Below are 13,826 nucleotides of genomic sequence, written 5' to 3' on the forward strand. Positions count from 1 at the left end.
TTAGAGTCAACAGCATGCTAAATACATATAGAAATAAAGGTTGCAAAACTCCCAGCAAGAAGGACTGAAGCGTAAGGGAAAATATTGAGTTAGAGAACTTGGTATCAAATAGTTCCCGGAAAGGAACACCTGTGAAGGTGTTGGTCAGACAGACACTTGTGTAGGAGAAGTGGGTTTTGAGAAAAATTTAAATGAGTTATCTTGGAGGGGGAAATATGATAATTCTTCTGGTATAAAGAATGGTATACTGCTCAGCAAAGAAAACAAATGGGAGCAAATTTGAATTTGCCGGGCCTAGATTTAAACAACTGAATCAATTTATGAATTTGGCCTGCCTGTAAAAATATAGGGCAAGATCCAAACTACATTAGTCATGACTGTCCCATTGAAATTAGTGGGACTTAAGTTAATTATGTCTCATTTATTTCAGTGACCCTTAGTCATGACTGACTCTGCCTGGATCCTGTCCTTGTATCCCTGTTAGGAATCCCTTTGGCATTCCTAACAGAAAAAAATTAAATATGGCGTATACAGTTTGAAGTGTTCAAGAAACCACCTTTAGGCATATTCCTGTTTTGCAATTTGGGGCTGGTATGGCTACATACTTTTTCAGATTTCTGCAATAATGTATTTTGAAACTTTAGTTTGCATATTTATCTATATGTTGCATTTGGTTTTCTAGGGCTCTGCCTATTATGTATGCAGTAGCACTTGATCTTCGAATTTTTGCTAATAACGTAAGTCTTATCTGAAGGGGACAGATCATTGAGTAGCAAGAAAGTGACTGGGGGTAGCAGGTGCCTGGGAAAACCTTAGCCTCTCTCCAGGCGTATCCTGAGATCTGCTTTCTCTTCTTCAGGACTCTCTAGATTCACACCCTCCTCTGTTGGGTTAGTCTTGTGCCCAATGGGAGCCGGTCATACATAAATACTGGGATCATATTTTTTGGGATGATAAATAAAATGTCTGTCAAGATCTTCAACATTAGCAGTGATCAGCAGATTGTCAAAGGAATGCTCTGTCACATTTCTGGACTTGCTGCATTCCTCATAGAACTTAGAGAGTGCTTTCTCTAACTTATTGTATTTGAGAGGCTCCAGTTCAAAGGTTATGATGCACAAGATGATTACTTTTTCACAGAGGAATAAGTGACCTTATATCAGTAGAAGAATAGTTCTTGTACTTGTGAGTAAGCATATTGAACTACTATAAATATTTCTGGGGTTTAAAAAAAACACATCACTCATAGTACATAGGAAGCTGCCTTTTACTGAATCATACCATTGGTCCATCTAGCTCAGTACTGTGTTTGCCAAGATTTCAGGCAGGAGTCTTTCCCAGCCCTACCTGGAGATGCCAGGGATTGAACCTGTGACCTTCTGCATGCAAGCAGATGCTCTACCATTGAGCTACAACCCCATCCCCTATGGGGAATATCCTACAGCACACAGTGATCACATGTAGTCACCCATCCAAATGCAAACCAAGGTGAACCTTGCTTAGCAAAGGGGACAATTCATGCTTGTTATCACAAGAGTGGCTCTATGAGGTACATAATAGTACTAAAATAGTAGGTACATAACAAGTTCAAACTGGGTGTCCATGATAAAGTAATGAATTTTTCAGAGCTATTGCTATATTGCTTGCAGTAGAAGCAAGACATTAATTACTTCTGCTAAACCAATTATTGTTCTCAGTGAAGTATGCTTTTTCTATAAGCTAATTGTCATTCTGAGTTGGAAAATGCTAATTTGGGCAGAGAGACAAGGCTGGCCATAATCATCATCATCATCATCCCCTAGTGAGGCACTACCTTGGCGTGGTTGTGGGGCTTACGTGCTCTGAGGAAGGTGAGGGCTATGCCAGAGGTCCAACCATACTGGACAGGTCTCACCAGAGGAGCCAGACAAAGAGTGCCTCTCCCATCAACAATATGGTGAGACGTAACTTTAATAAATCTATACCGGATCGGTCGTCGCCCGGGTCAACAAGGACCGCGCCAGGTACTATAGTCCCTGGACATCTGGTGGCAAGTGGGCAACAGGATTCAGGATCTTCAGTTGAGCAACCAGGGCTGAAGACAGCAAAGTTACTGGAAGAAACGTCGCTTAACCGAAAAAAATATGTGGAAAATGCCAACAAGGAAATAATGATCTGCTATTACAAGTCTAGTCCAACTAGAAGAGGTTATTTTAAAAGAATGTACCAAATTTGGAAAGAGAAGCATCCAGATACAGAAATAACAGAACAAAGGCTAGCAGACCAGAGAAGATACATAATAAGAAATAAAGTATTCACAGGAGTTGAGCTGGAAGAACTGCAAAGAGCAACACAGGCTCAAGATATGGAAGAAGAATTACCACCAATGGAAGAAGTTGCTCAGGTGCAGGTGGAGGAGGTGTTGGAAACAGAGGATGCCACTGTTACTGAACTGTTTCAAAATCAAAACCAGGCAACCTTCCCTTTGCCTTCACCTCAAAAACCCAAATGCCGTTTAACAGAAAAGCAACAAGAACTAAAGCAAAAAATGAGCACATGAACCAAACAACCAAGATCAGTGGACCTGTCAAAAAAGAAAGCAGTACATCACTTAAATGGAAAATTAGATTAGAAAATAAAATCTCCAGGCTTAGATCAGATGCTAGTAAATTGAAAGATATGAAAGACAAGAAGCTGAAGAATGAAAACACCAAACAGTATCTGATCCAAAAATACCACCTAGATTCAAGGAAAATTAGAGAAGTCCTGGAAATAATAAAGCAGCAAATAACAGCAGTGTCAAAGAAGATTAGCAGGTATGAAGCCAGAATTACACAACACAGGCAGAATCTCCAATTCCAGTCGAATCAGAGACGTTTCTACCAAAGCATAGAAGGAGAAACTGCAAGAAACGTAGAAACACCAAATAAAGAAGAAACAGTGCAATTCTGGGGGAAATTATGGGACAATCCAATAGATTATAATAAAAAAGCAGGCTGGATGGAAGAGGTCAAAAAATGTAACCAACAAATGCAAGATCTAATAATAACACCAGAATTAATAAGTGAAAGAGCAAAGAAAATTAAAAATTGGACTGCACCAGGCGACGATGAACTGCACAGCTTCTGGCTTAAACACCTAACAAGCCTTCATAAACAACTATCAAAACACTTCAATCACATTATGAAAGGAGGTGATATTGAACAATGGCTAACAACTGGGAAAACTCATCTCATCATGAAAGACCCAGCAAAAGGTGCAGTTCCAAGTAATTATAGACCGATCACCTGCCTGCCAACCATGTTCAAATTATTAACTGGAATAATAGCAGATGAATTGACTACAAGAAAGCCTTCGATTCATTGCCTCACACATGGATACTAAAATGTTTAGAAACAACTGGTGTCAGCAAAAACATTCAGATATTTATTAAAAAAGCAATGAGCATGTGGAGTACACAGTTAACAATCAATGGTGAGACACTTGGACAGGTTAGCAGTAGAAGAGGCATTTTCCAAGGGGACTCACTATCCCCTCTATTGTTTGTAATTGCCATGACACCACTTTCACAAATACTAGACAAAACAGGCCTCGGATACCAAACATCTAAAACATCAAGTAAAATCAACCATCTGCTGTACATGGATGATCTGAAGTTGTATGGCAAGTCCCAGTCAGAAATTGAATCACTGCTAAGCACTGTCCGTATATTCAGTAGCGATATAGCAATGGAGTTTGGACTTGACAAGTGTGCTGCATTAATAATGAACAGAGGGAAAATAAGAAAAACAGAAGGAATGGAACTGCCCAATGGAAGCAAGATCAAGAACCTGGAAGAGAAAGAACATTACAAATACTTGGGCATTCTCCAGGCTGATAACATCGCACACACTGAAGTTAAAAGAAAAATTGGAAGTGAATACATCAGGAGAGTCAGAAAAATCCTCAAGTCCAAACTCAATGGCGGGAACACCATATAAGCCATAAACACCTGGGCTATACCTGTTATCAGATACACTGCAGGAATAATAGACTGGACCGAGGCTGAGCTAGAGACGCTGGATCGTAAGACCAGGAAAATCATGACCATCAATCATGCTCTACACCCCCGCAGTGATGTCGATAGGCTATACCTCCCTCGCAGCTCAGGTGGAAGAGGAATGCTGCAAGTCCATCAAACAGTAGAGGAGGAGAAAAGAGGCCTTGAAGAATATATCAAGGACAGTGAAGAAGATGCACTTCAGATGGTCAATAATGCGAAACTATTCAACACCAATGAAAGAAAGCAGGCCTACAAGAAAGAACAAGTCAAGAACCAAGCAGAAAAATGGAGAAATAAGCCCCTGCATGGTCAATATTTGCACAATATAAGTGGAAAATCAGACATCACCAAGACCTGGCAATGGCTTAAGAATGGCAACTTGAAGAAAGAAACAGAGGGTTTGATACTGGTTGCGCAAGAACAGGCACTAAGAACAAATGCAATAAGAGCAAAAGTAAAAAAGTCAACAACAAAGAGCAAGTGCCGCCTTTGTAAAGAAACAGATGAAACCGTGGACCACCTCATCAGCTGTTGTAAAAAGATCGCACAGACTGACTACAAACAAAGGCATGACAAGGTAGCAGGGATGCTACACTGGAACATCTGCAAAAAATACAAGCTACCTGTAGCCAAACATTGGTGGGACCACAAAACTGAAAAAGTTGAAGAAAATGAAGATGTAAAAATATTATGGGACTTCCGACTACAAACAGACAAACATCTGCCACACAATACACCAGATATCACTGTAGTCGAGAAGAAAGAAAAACAAGTCAAAATAATCGACCTAGCGATACCAGGGGATAGCAGAATAGAAGAAAAAGAAATAGAAAAAATAACCAAATACAAAGATCTACAAATTGAAATTGAAAGGCTGTGGCAGAAAAAGACCAAAATAATCCCAGTGGTAATTGGTGCCCTGGGTGCAGTTCCAAAAGACCTTGAAGAGCACCTCAACACCATAGGGGCCACAGAAATCACCATCAGCCAATTACAAAAAGCAGCTTTACTGGGAACAGCCTATATTCTGCGACGATATCTATAACAACTGACAATAAAATTCTGGCATCCCAGGTCCTTGGGAAGGACTCGATGTCTGGATAAAACAAACCAGTCAATAACACCTGTCTGACTGTGTAAACAAAAAATAATAATACAAAAGTGTGCAAGCAGTTCTGTATGGTCATTTCAGTGTTTAATTTGTTCTTTTATGACCTCGCCTGTGGAAAAGAGGCTTTGATCTGTGAGAATGAAAATGCTCAATTCTTTAAATGATAATGGCCCACATATTGTGCAGCCTAACAGAAGAGATGCCAGTTCACCTACACTGCTACAGGTGCTTAGTGAAGCACTGGCTAAAGCACTAATATATCAACTAGAATCCCTGCACTCAGGAAGTGCTACTTAGTGAAAACATGTTGCTTGGTCAAGAGACGTGTATCCATCTAGTGACATGCTTTCAACCTAGTGACATGTTTCCAATCTAAATAGCACCTCCTGAATGAGGGCACACTGCTTGAAGTATTTGTGCTCTTGCACAAGACTGCCTGTGCTTCACTAGGAGCCTGCAGCAGCACGGATGGATTGGTGCCACCCATGTTAGGCTGAACAACACGTGGGCCATTGTGTTTATCAGATGTAAGTAGGTATTTGTATTCTGTATCTTGGTTGTCTCATCTCTTGATAGGCTGACCAACAGTTGGTGAAAAGAGGCAAAGGCAAAGTTGGTGACATGTTGGAAAAAGCAGCCGAGCTCCTTATGAGTTGTTTCCGAGTCTGTGCCAGTGACACGTAAGTGAATTCTACTCTCTGTATTTCAGATTAAAAAGTATAATGGTGTAACACTTTGCCAGCAAAGCTGAGTTTGCATATATAATCATGCATGGGGGAGAGAAGCTGCAAGACTGCTCATACTTCTTGAAATATTCATTCTAGAGAGTTCTCTCTGCTTCCAGAACTACCTTAATTGAAGGCAAGATTTTTGAATAATAAGAAGAATTGTTTCCCCGGTCTTGATTTGATAAATTTAAAACGAATAGAAAAAGTATTTATCTCGGTTATAATTTGTTTCCATTGTGTGGTACAAGTTAGAATTGTCATTTCTGTTACCATTTAAATATTATGAAAATTAATGGTAGCCAGTCTTCTCCCTGCTGTTTCTGTACTTTTAGTTGAAATCTTTAGGGTCCATTGCTGATGGTACTATATCAAAAAGGCAAGAAGGCAGGAATTTGTGTTTGGATGGAAAGCTGTGTAAATTGATACCGACTGGTACAAATGTCTGTGTCAATTTGTATCAATATACAGGTGAAACTCGAAAAATTAGAATATCGTGCAAAAGTCCATTAATTTCAGTAATGCAAATTAAAAGGTGAAACTGATATATGAGACAGACGCATTACATGCAAAGCGAGATAAGTCAAGCCTTAATTTGTTATAATTGTGATGATCATGGCGTACAGCTCATGAAAACCCCAAATCCACAATCCCAGAAAATTAGAATATTACATGGAACCAAGAAGACAAGGATTGTAGAATAGAACAATATCGGACCTCTGAAAAGTATACAGTGTACTGTGCTTGATTGGCCAGCAAACCCGCCTGACCTGACCCCATAGAGAATCTATGGGGCATTGCTGAGAGAAGGATGAGAGACATGAGACCAAACAATGCAGAAGAGCTGAAGGCCGCTAATGAAGCATCCTGGTCTTCCATAACACCTCATCAGTGCCACAGGCTGATAGCATCCATGCCACGCCGCATTGAGGCAGTAATTGCTGCAAAAGGGGCCCAAACCAAGTACTGAATACATATGCATGCTTATACTTTTCAGAGGTCCGATATTGTTCTATTCTTCAATCCTTGTCTTCTTGGTTCCATGTAATATTCTAATTTTCTGGGATTGTGGATTTGGGGTTTTCATGAGCTGTACGCCATGATCATCACAATTATAACAAATTAAGGCTTGACTTATCTCGCTTTGCATGTAATGCGTCTGTCTCATATATCAGTTTCACCTTTTAATTTGCATTACTGAAATTAATGGACTTTTGCACGATATTCTAACTTTCTGAGTTTCACCTGTAATTTGGTGCTTTTTAATAGTACCCCCAAAATGGCTAAATGAGGCAAGCTGCCTGCTGAGACTCGGAATGGATAGAATCTTGAGGGATTGGTGGATTGTAGGGTTGGTTGGATGTCTGGGTTGAGGATATTCCATTTGAAATTGACTGTTGATGGTAGGTAGGGTTTTGGTCACTGTACAGTACAGCTTACAATAAGACATAAAATAAAATAAAAATCCTAAGAATATGTATCATCATTATTACTGTAAACTATTATTCGTGATGAGACAAATCTTCAGTGGATTCTGTTAGAAAAATTGAATTAGAATGGCTGATCCTTTAAAATTGAGATGTGCGAAACATAAACTTAAAAATAATTAACACAATTATGTGCTAAAATTAAAATGACTATAACATAATTATTCAAACAAGCTAACATGGCACTTAGGTTTTGGTTTGGTTCTGATTCATTTGTTTTACAAAATAAACAGTTTGAAAATGATGATTAAACTCCTAAAAGAGACTTTGAAAAATAATAGGTCTAAAACAATGTTTTCTTTTTTAGAAGCAATTTAATTGTGATGCATTTCTTATGTTGGTCTTTGTTACAGACGAGCTGGTATTGAGGATTCTAAAAAGTGGGGCATGTTGTTTCTGGTCAATCAGCTATTTAAAATTTATTTTAAGGTACGACACAAACCTTATAAAGCTTGTGTATATATATATAATATAAATTATATTATAGAGTGTCCCTGTCTGTCTAAATCAAGACTGTTGTATGTGTAAATGTCCCTCTGCTAACATCTCTGTTGTTTCTAGATTAACAAACTTCATCTGTGCAAACCCCTCATAAGAGCAATTGATAGCTCAAATCTTAAAGATGAATACAGCATGGCACAGAGGGTCACATACAGATATTACGTTGGACGGAAGGCTATGTTTGATAGTGACTTTAAACAAGGTACTTACTGTATTAGAGATTGATGGTTTGCCTTTATTGCTGGAAGTGTTATACAGATCATAAGGTCACTCACTAGAACAGAAAGAAAAGTTCACATCAAAGATCAGATCATAGCAATGAAAAGATAATATTGTAAGCATTTTGTGTTGGTACATCTGCCTGTGAAGACACTGTGATGTTGTGTTGCACTGGCAAGCTACATCATAAGCACACTGTTGGCCACGAATCACAGACATGGATTGTTATCCCTATTAAGACTCTGTTGTTAACAAATGGAGAGTGCACTGTGAGCTCCCCTGCTTCTCCCTCCTCCCCTTCCATTGCAGAGCTACCTTAAACAAACAAACAAACCTGTACTTATTAATCTGTACTGGTGTTTCTACTGTGGTATTAGTTGCAGTCATGGCTAGAAGTGGGCTTGTTTACTGTCTGTGTTATCAGTGGTGATGTAGCATTGACGGTAGTTAGTCCCCAAACAGAAAGGGATGGGAGAATGCCTTTACAAGATTGAGAAGGGAGGAATATGTAAGCCTGTAGTAGGGCACACTTGATATCCTAACCCTAGATGTGCATTATGGCTGCATTAAACCTAAGCGTATGGATTTTTAAAATCACAGCCTGTGAGGCATTTTAAAATGTATCTGCTTTCTCTGATTTTATTATATGCTAATTTTGAAATGTATCAGAACCTGACACATTCACAAATACTTTGACAAATGCTGGACAAATTTTGAAGGTTTGTTGCTGATATACAAGTTTAAAGCTGTTGTAAAAGATTTACCAGAGAGTGTGATTGTGGAGGGCAATGCTGTTAAACCTGACTCTTTGTGCAAACTCTCCAGCACAATCATTAATATTCTCTCTAGTCTGTGTGGATCTGTGGTGGAAGGTGAGATTTAATCCAATTTCACTTCAGCATGAATAACTGGGAAACTGTTAAATATGGGACAAAAGTGATTACTCTTTGAAAAGCTTGCTGTGACTTAATTACACTGAAAACTGTTTTGTTTTGTTCCATATTTGTGCTTGTGGTTGACCATGTGCCATTAAGCTCATCATCTTTCTCTGTCTGCAGCTGAAGAGTATCTCTCTTTTGCCTTTGAGCACTGTCACCGTTCAAGCCAGAAAAACAAAAGGATGATTTTGATTTATTTGCTGCCAGTGAAAATGTTACTGGTGAGTGGCATCTGAACTTATCAGTTGTACTTTTTAAATATGGAAAATGTCCTTTATTTACACTATGTTCATATAGATGCTCAGCACAAGTATAGCAGGCTTATACAACTTGTGATCTGCCAGGTTGAGTATAGGCCACGTGCCACGTGCTGGGCCCTGTAACATGCTTGATACTACCCCCCACCCCCTGTGTTTGTAGTTCCAGATTGTCAGCAAAACCAGGTGTTTTACTGAGTATCTGGTGGGCTGCAATTGCCTTGGTGTATCACAGGCTGTGAAGGGCCTGTACTAGGGTCAGTAATAACCATGGAAAAACTGCGTAGTTGGAAGTCCTGTTGAGAATCAAGTCAGGAATGATGGGCTGGACTTCTCCCTGAGGCAGGATTCTCTGACTTGCACTCTGGAGAGCCAAGTCACAATATAGCACTGCTGCCACCACCAGATTTTGAGAGGTAGAATTCCTTCCCAACCAAGAAAGACATTGTGCCATATCTAGCATATGACAGACCTGAGTTCCACACCCAGCCCTCGTTATGATCCAATACATATATACACAGTCATCTAAACTTTACTGTCACTATACTGTGCCAGTATAATTTGTTGGAATTTAGCTTGAGTAGAGTGTAACTGAGACCACAACTAATTTTCTGTAGTGCTAGACTGTGACGTTTCCTCTGCACAGGCCTCACAAATCCTGGGCATACAGGCCTCAGAAGGATGGGGAGGGGGTACCAAGCACCCTGTTCCTCCTCCATCTTCCATGAAGAGAGAATGCCTTGCTCCCCAGGACCCCATACAGGCAGCCACCCTCCTTCTCCACTGGCCTCTTCATCACTGGCTTCAAGCCCCTTATATATTTCTCAGGGTCAGCCGCCATCCCTCTTAACCACTTCCTTGCCTTGCATTCCCAGCCTCCTGTATTCTGCCTGTTAGTTCCTAAAGGGGCCACCTTACAGGACTCCATTTCCTCTCCTTGCATCATCCCTCAGAGTCTCTGCCGAGCAGAGGGAGCTGCTAGTTCCTGGCTACAGCCAGGCAGTGGCTTGTTGGGCCATTCTGACCCAGTCAATGGCAGCCGTCTTCCCGGCTTGCTCACCTTCCCCCTCCTCCCAGTGTGGTTGCTGTCGGCTTCATGCACAGCCGGGCAATCCCTAGCTGTTGATCTGCTTGGCACTTGGGTGAGTGCTCCGCCCTGCTGGGAAGAGTCCTCCGCCCTGCTGGGAAGAGTCCCAACATAGACAGTGAGCTGCACTGAAAGCAGTTAATCATGTGATAGCTATAATATTTTTAGAGGGCTACTAGCTACTCGTATATTTAGGGGTGTTTTTTTTAAAAACAACAATAATAAAAAATATCAAACTGTGCTTGGTTTTTAGGGCCAAATGCCAATGATCCAGCTTTTAAAAAAATATGACCTCATGCAATTTGCAGAAGTAACAAAGGCTGTGAGGTAGGTTTCATTTATTGAACATCATACTTGTAATTGTTATCTTAGTTAAAAGTTATAAAATATGTTTTACAACATTAATGATTTCAGCTTTGCTTTAGTGCCAATGTGGTTCCTACGATATAGCTCTCTTGCAAGGTTGCACCACTTTAGGCTGCACAGGTGGCTGTGTAACTGGATGCTTCCCCCATATATATATTTTAAAAACTTCTAATTAGATTTGTATTTTTATATTCTATTTTAATTCTTATTGTGTAGTTTTTATGGTTTTATATTGTTTTAAATGTTTTGTAAACCGTCTTGAGATTGTTTTAAGGAAAAGTGGTATAAAAATCTAACAAATAAATATTCTTTAAAACTCTCTGTGTGTAGAAAACTAGTGTGCCAGGGAAAATCCAGCTCTTCCTCTTCCCATCCCCTGTGTAACATACCTGGTAGAACGACACACTGTGTCTTTTTCCTTGGAAACAAAACTTTTTACAAGACTTGTTTCAATTTTTAATTCCTCTAGTGAAGGAAACCTGCTCTTGTTGAATGATGCTCTAGCAAAACATGAGATATTCTTCATTCGCTGTGGTATCTTCCTTATCCTTGAGAAGTTGAAAATAATCACTTATAGGAATCTCTTCAAGAAAGTGTAAGAACACAATTTTTCACATTTTCTGAAAAGGGAGTCTGTGACAAATATGTAAAGGTTACAGTGTTGTTAGTACTTAATACTTAATAATATAGTTATTACTTGTTAATACTTAATAAAATAGGGGGAAGCCTGTCATAGTTTGGAATTATGTTATCACTTTCAAGGGATGTTGCAAATGCTGTGAAAATGCGGTTTTCCAATTGTTGATTAAACAAGCTTTTCCTGGAGAGCAGTTGGTTTCCTCTCAGCCTTCAGTTCCAGGACATTATGTTCCTAGCTAGGAAGCACTGGTGATAAAGATTTCATAATTTCCTACGTACATGCCTGTTTAAATTTTGCACTTGAATATGCCAGAGATGCTTGGAAGCAATTGTTTAAGATTTAGAGTTATGATTGGTTCTTTCATACCTATTTGTTATTTGGTCAAAAGATTGGGGCAGGGGGAGGGTTCTGTCTCTTTCTCCCCCCTTTTCCTGCTTGACCTAAGAAAGGAAGTTCCTCCTATCTAGACAAAAAGAGACTCTGACTTTCTGCCCCTAGTCCTCCTGGCAGAGGAAGATGCAGCTAGAATGCCAGTGTCCATGTCTGATAGGAGATTTTGGCAGGAGGGTCTCCCTGCTCGCAACCATGCCAGATCCTGGAATCACCTCTGGTAATGATGTGACCAACTGAGTGTTGATAAGACCTGCTGTAAGCACAATCAGGGAGGAGTAAAGCAAGCTACCTTGTGATGTGTATTAATTTTCTTCTGTTTTCTACTTAAGCACTTGCTTTCTTCAGAGAAGTAAAATGTCTGTACTTTCCCATGCACAGAAATGTGAATTAGGAGTTTTGAAGAGGTAGGAGAGTAGAACACTATGTGCTATAGTAACAGATGTATCTTTTCTTCTTTCAGGTATTTGTTACTCAAAACCCACCAGCTGTCTCTAGACGCCTTTCTGGTTGCCCTGAAATTCATGAAAGTCAATGATGTTGACATTGATGAAGTCCAGTGCATTCTTGCTAACCTCATATACATGGTATGCATTGGGATTCATTGTTATAACATAGCTAAATGCTATCTTCCGAAGTCCATTTTTGGTTATTGTAATAGTTCTACCTCACTTTAAAAAATCGCCACCTGACATTCAGGCTAGCTTAGCACTGGCGCTATGATTGCTATGCTGGTTCAATGGGGGAGGGGCAATTTTCATCTAGCTTCCCTTCCCTCTAAGCCCACTTTGCCTCCTGAACATACATCCCTGAGGGTCATGCAGCCACCAGGTACACATTTTCAGGGGCTTTAGCAGGAAGCAGATATTGATGAAAATCACTCCTCCCCATAGTATTATCACAGCACCAGTGCTGTGCTAGTCTGGATGTCAGCAACTGAATCTAATATTAGCATTTCAGTACCATATGGAACCAGTGTTCCTTGTAACAGGGATTCTCAGATGTTGACTACAACTCCCCGCATTCCCAGCTGCAATGGCCTTTGGCTGGGAATGCTGGGAATTGTAGTCAACAACATCTGAGAACCTTTGTTACAGGAAACACTGCATGGAATCCATTTATCTTCGTAAAACAATAGACTTTAAAATATTTAATGGAAATAGCCTATGAGTGATTATGGAAGTGCAGTATACAATACTAGGCTTGAACCTTGGGGAATCTGGGTCCACATCCTTGTTTCTCTAGAGATCTCAGTAACACCTTCTCTTCCAGCCTGACTCAACTCCCTGCCAGTAAAATTGAAACAATAGGGACATTAACTAAGTTATTCAATAGTACTACTCAGGAGCTACTCTAAAGGCTTAATTAATAGGACTTCTGTTGAAGCAATTGAGTAATTTAGTCAGGAGGTCAGCCACTGGACAGAATATATATAGTTCTGCTCTCCTGGTGTGTCTTTGTTTTTGCTTTGCTTTTATATTGTTTATATGCTATGTATGCTGCTTCAGGGATCATCTTTGATGGAAAGGAGGCGTATCAGTAATGTAATGGGCAAAGCAGTTTGGATAATACTGAGAGTGAGAATTGAAAAGATCTGTCTGTTACTTGGACTCAGATAGTGTGGATTATTAAAGTATTCAAACATGGCAGGATTCTTACTGGGGCAAGACTTTTTTCAAAGTGACACAAAAAAGTGTGTTCTTTTTATTTACATGTTACCAATGGAGCAGGTATTGCCAGCATAGTGTCACCTGTTGTGCAATCTAATGGGTATCACTAGCCCTCACCATAGTTTGCTACACATGTTCCCAGAGCAGTGTGAGAGGAGTGGCAGTGTCAATCATGCCACTCCAAGTAATGCTTAAGCTGGACCCTACTCCTCAAAAAGTTGATTCAAGAAAAGCAGTTGTCTTGCCTGTTTTTCAGCACCTCTTCGCTGGGGTGCACTCAGCTGTCAAGTCTGCAATGTCTCCATCCTTTTGTTCATGCTGCTATGAAAGGATCCCTGTTGTCCAGCCCTCTTGCTTATTACCCAGCCTCTTCTCTTGTAGAAAATAAAAACCATCTTGGGTTGTATTTTTCCT

The 13,826-nt window shown here is 40.0% G+C and overlaps 1 protein-coding gene across 14 annotated transcripts in view; it reads left to right on the top strand.

Moving 5' to 3' along the window:
* Positions 1-13,826, top strand: part of PCID2 (PCI domain containing 2) — a 28,968-nt gene that overhangs the window by 13,375 nt on the left and 1,767 nt on the right. For 12 of the 14 annotated variants that reach the window (XM_053307168.1, XM_053307173.1, XM_053307165.1 and 9 more), the window contains 8 exons: positions 683-737; positions 5,709-5,812; positions 7,698-7,773; positions 7,906-8,047; positions 9,123-9,223; positions 10,600-10,673; positions 11,182-11,307; positions 12,206-12,329. In XM_053307168.1, coding sequence (XP_053163143.1) covers positions 683-737; positions 5,709-5,812; positions 7,698-7,773; positions 7,906-8,047; positions 9,123-9,223; positions 10,600-10,673; positions 11,182-11,307; positions 12,206-12,329 — 802 coding nt within the window. The remainder of the gene's footprint in view (positions 1-682; positions 738-5,708; positions 5,813-7,697; positions 7,774-7,905; positions 8,048-9,122; positions 9,224-10,599; positions 10,674-11,181; positions 11,308-12,205; positions 12,330-13,826) is intronic. The other 2 variants (XM_053307177.1, XM_053307176.1) reach the window with 1 other exon arrangement.

This window comes from Hemicordylus capensis, chromosome 3 (genome assembly GCF_027244095.1).
Source record: "Hemicordylus capensis ecotype Gifberg chromosome 3, rHemCap1.1.pri, whole genome shotgun sequence".
Taxonomy (NCBI): Eukaryota; Metazoa; Chordata; class Lepidosauria; order Squamata; family Cordylidae; genus Hemicordylus; species Hemicordylus capensis.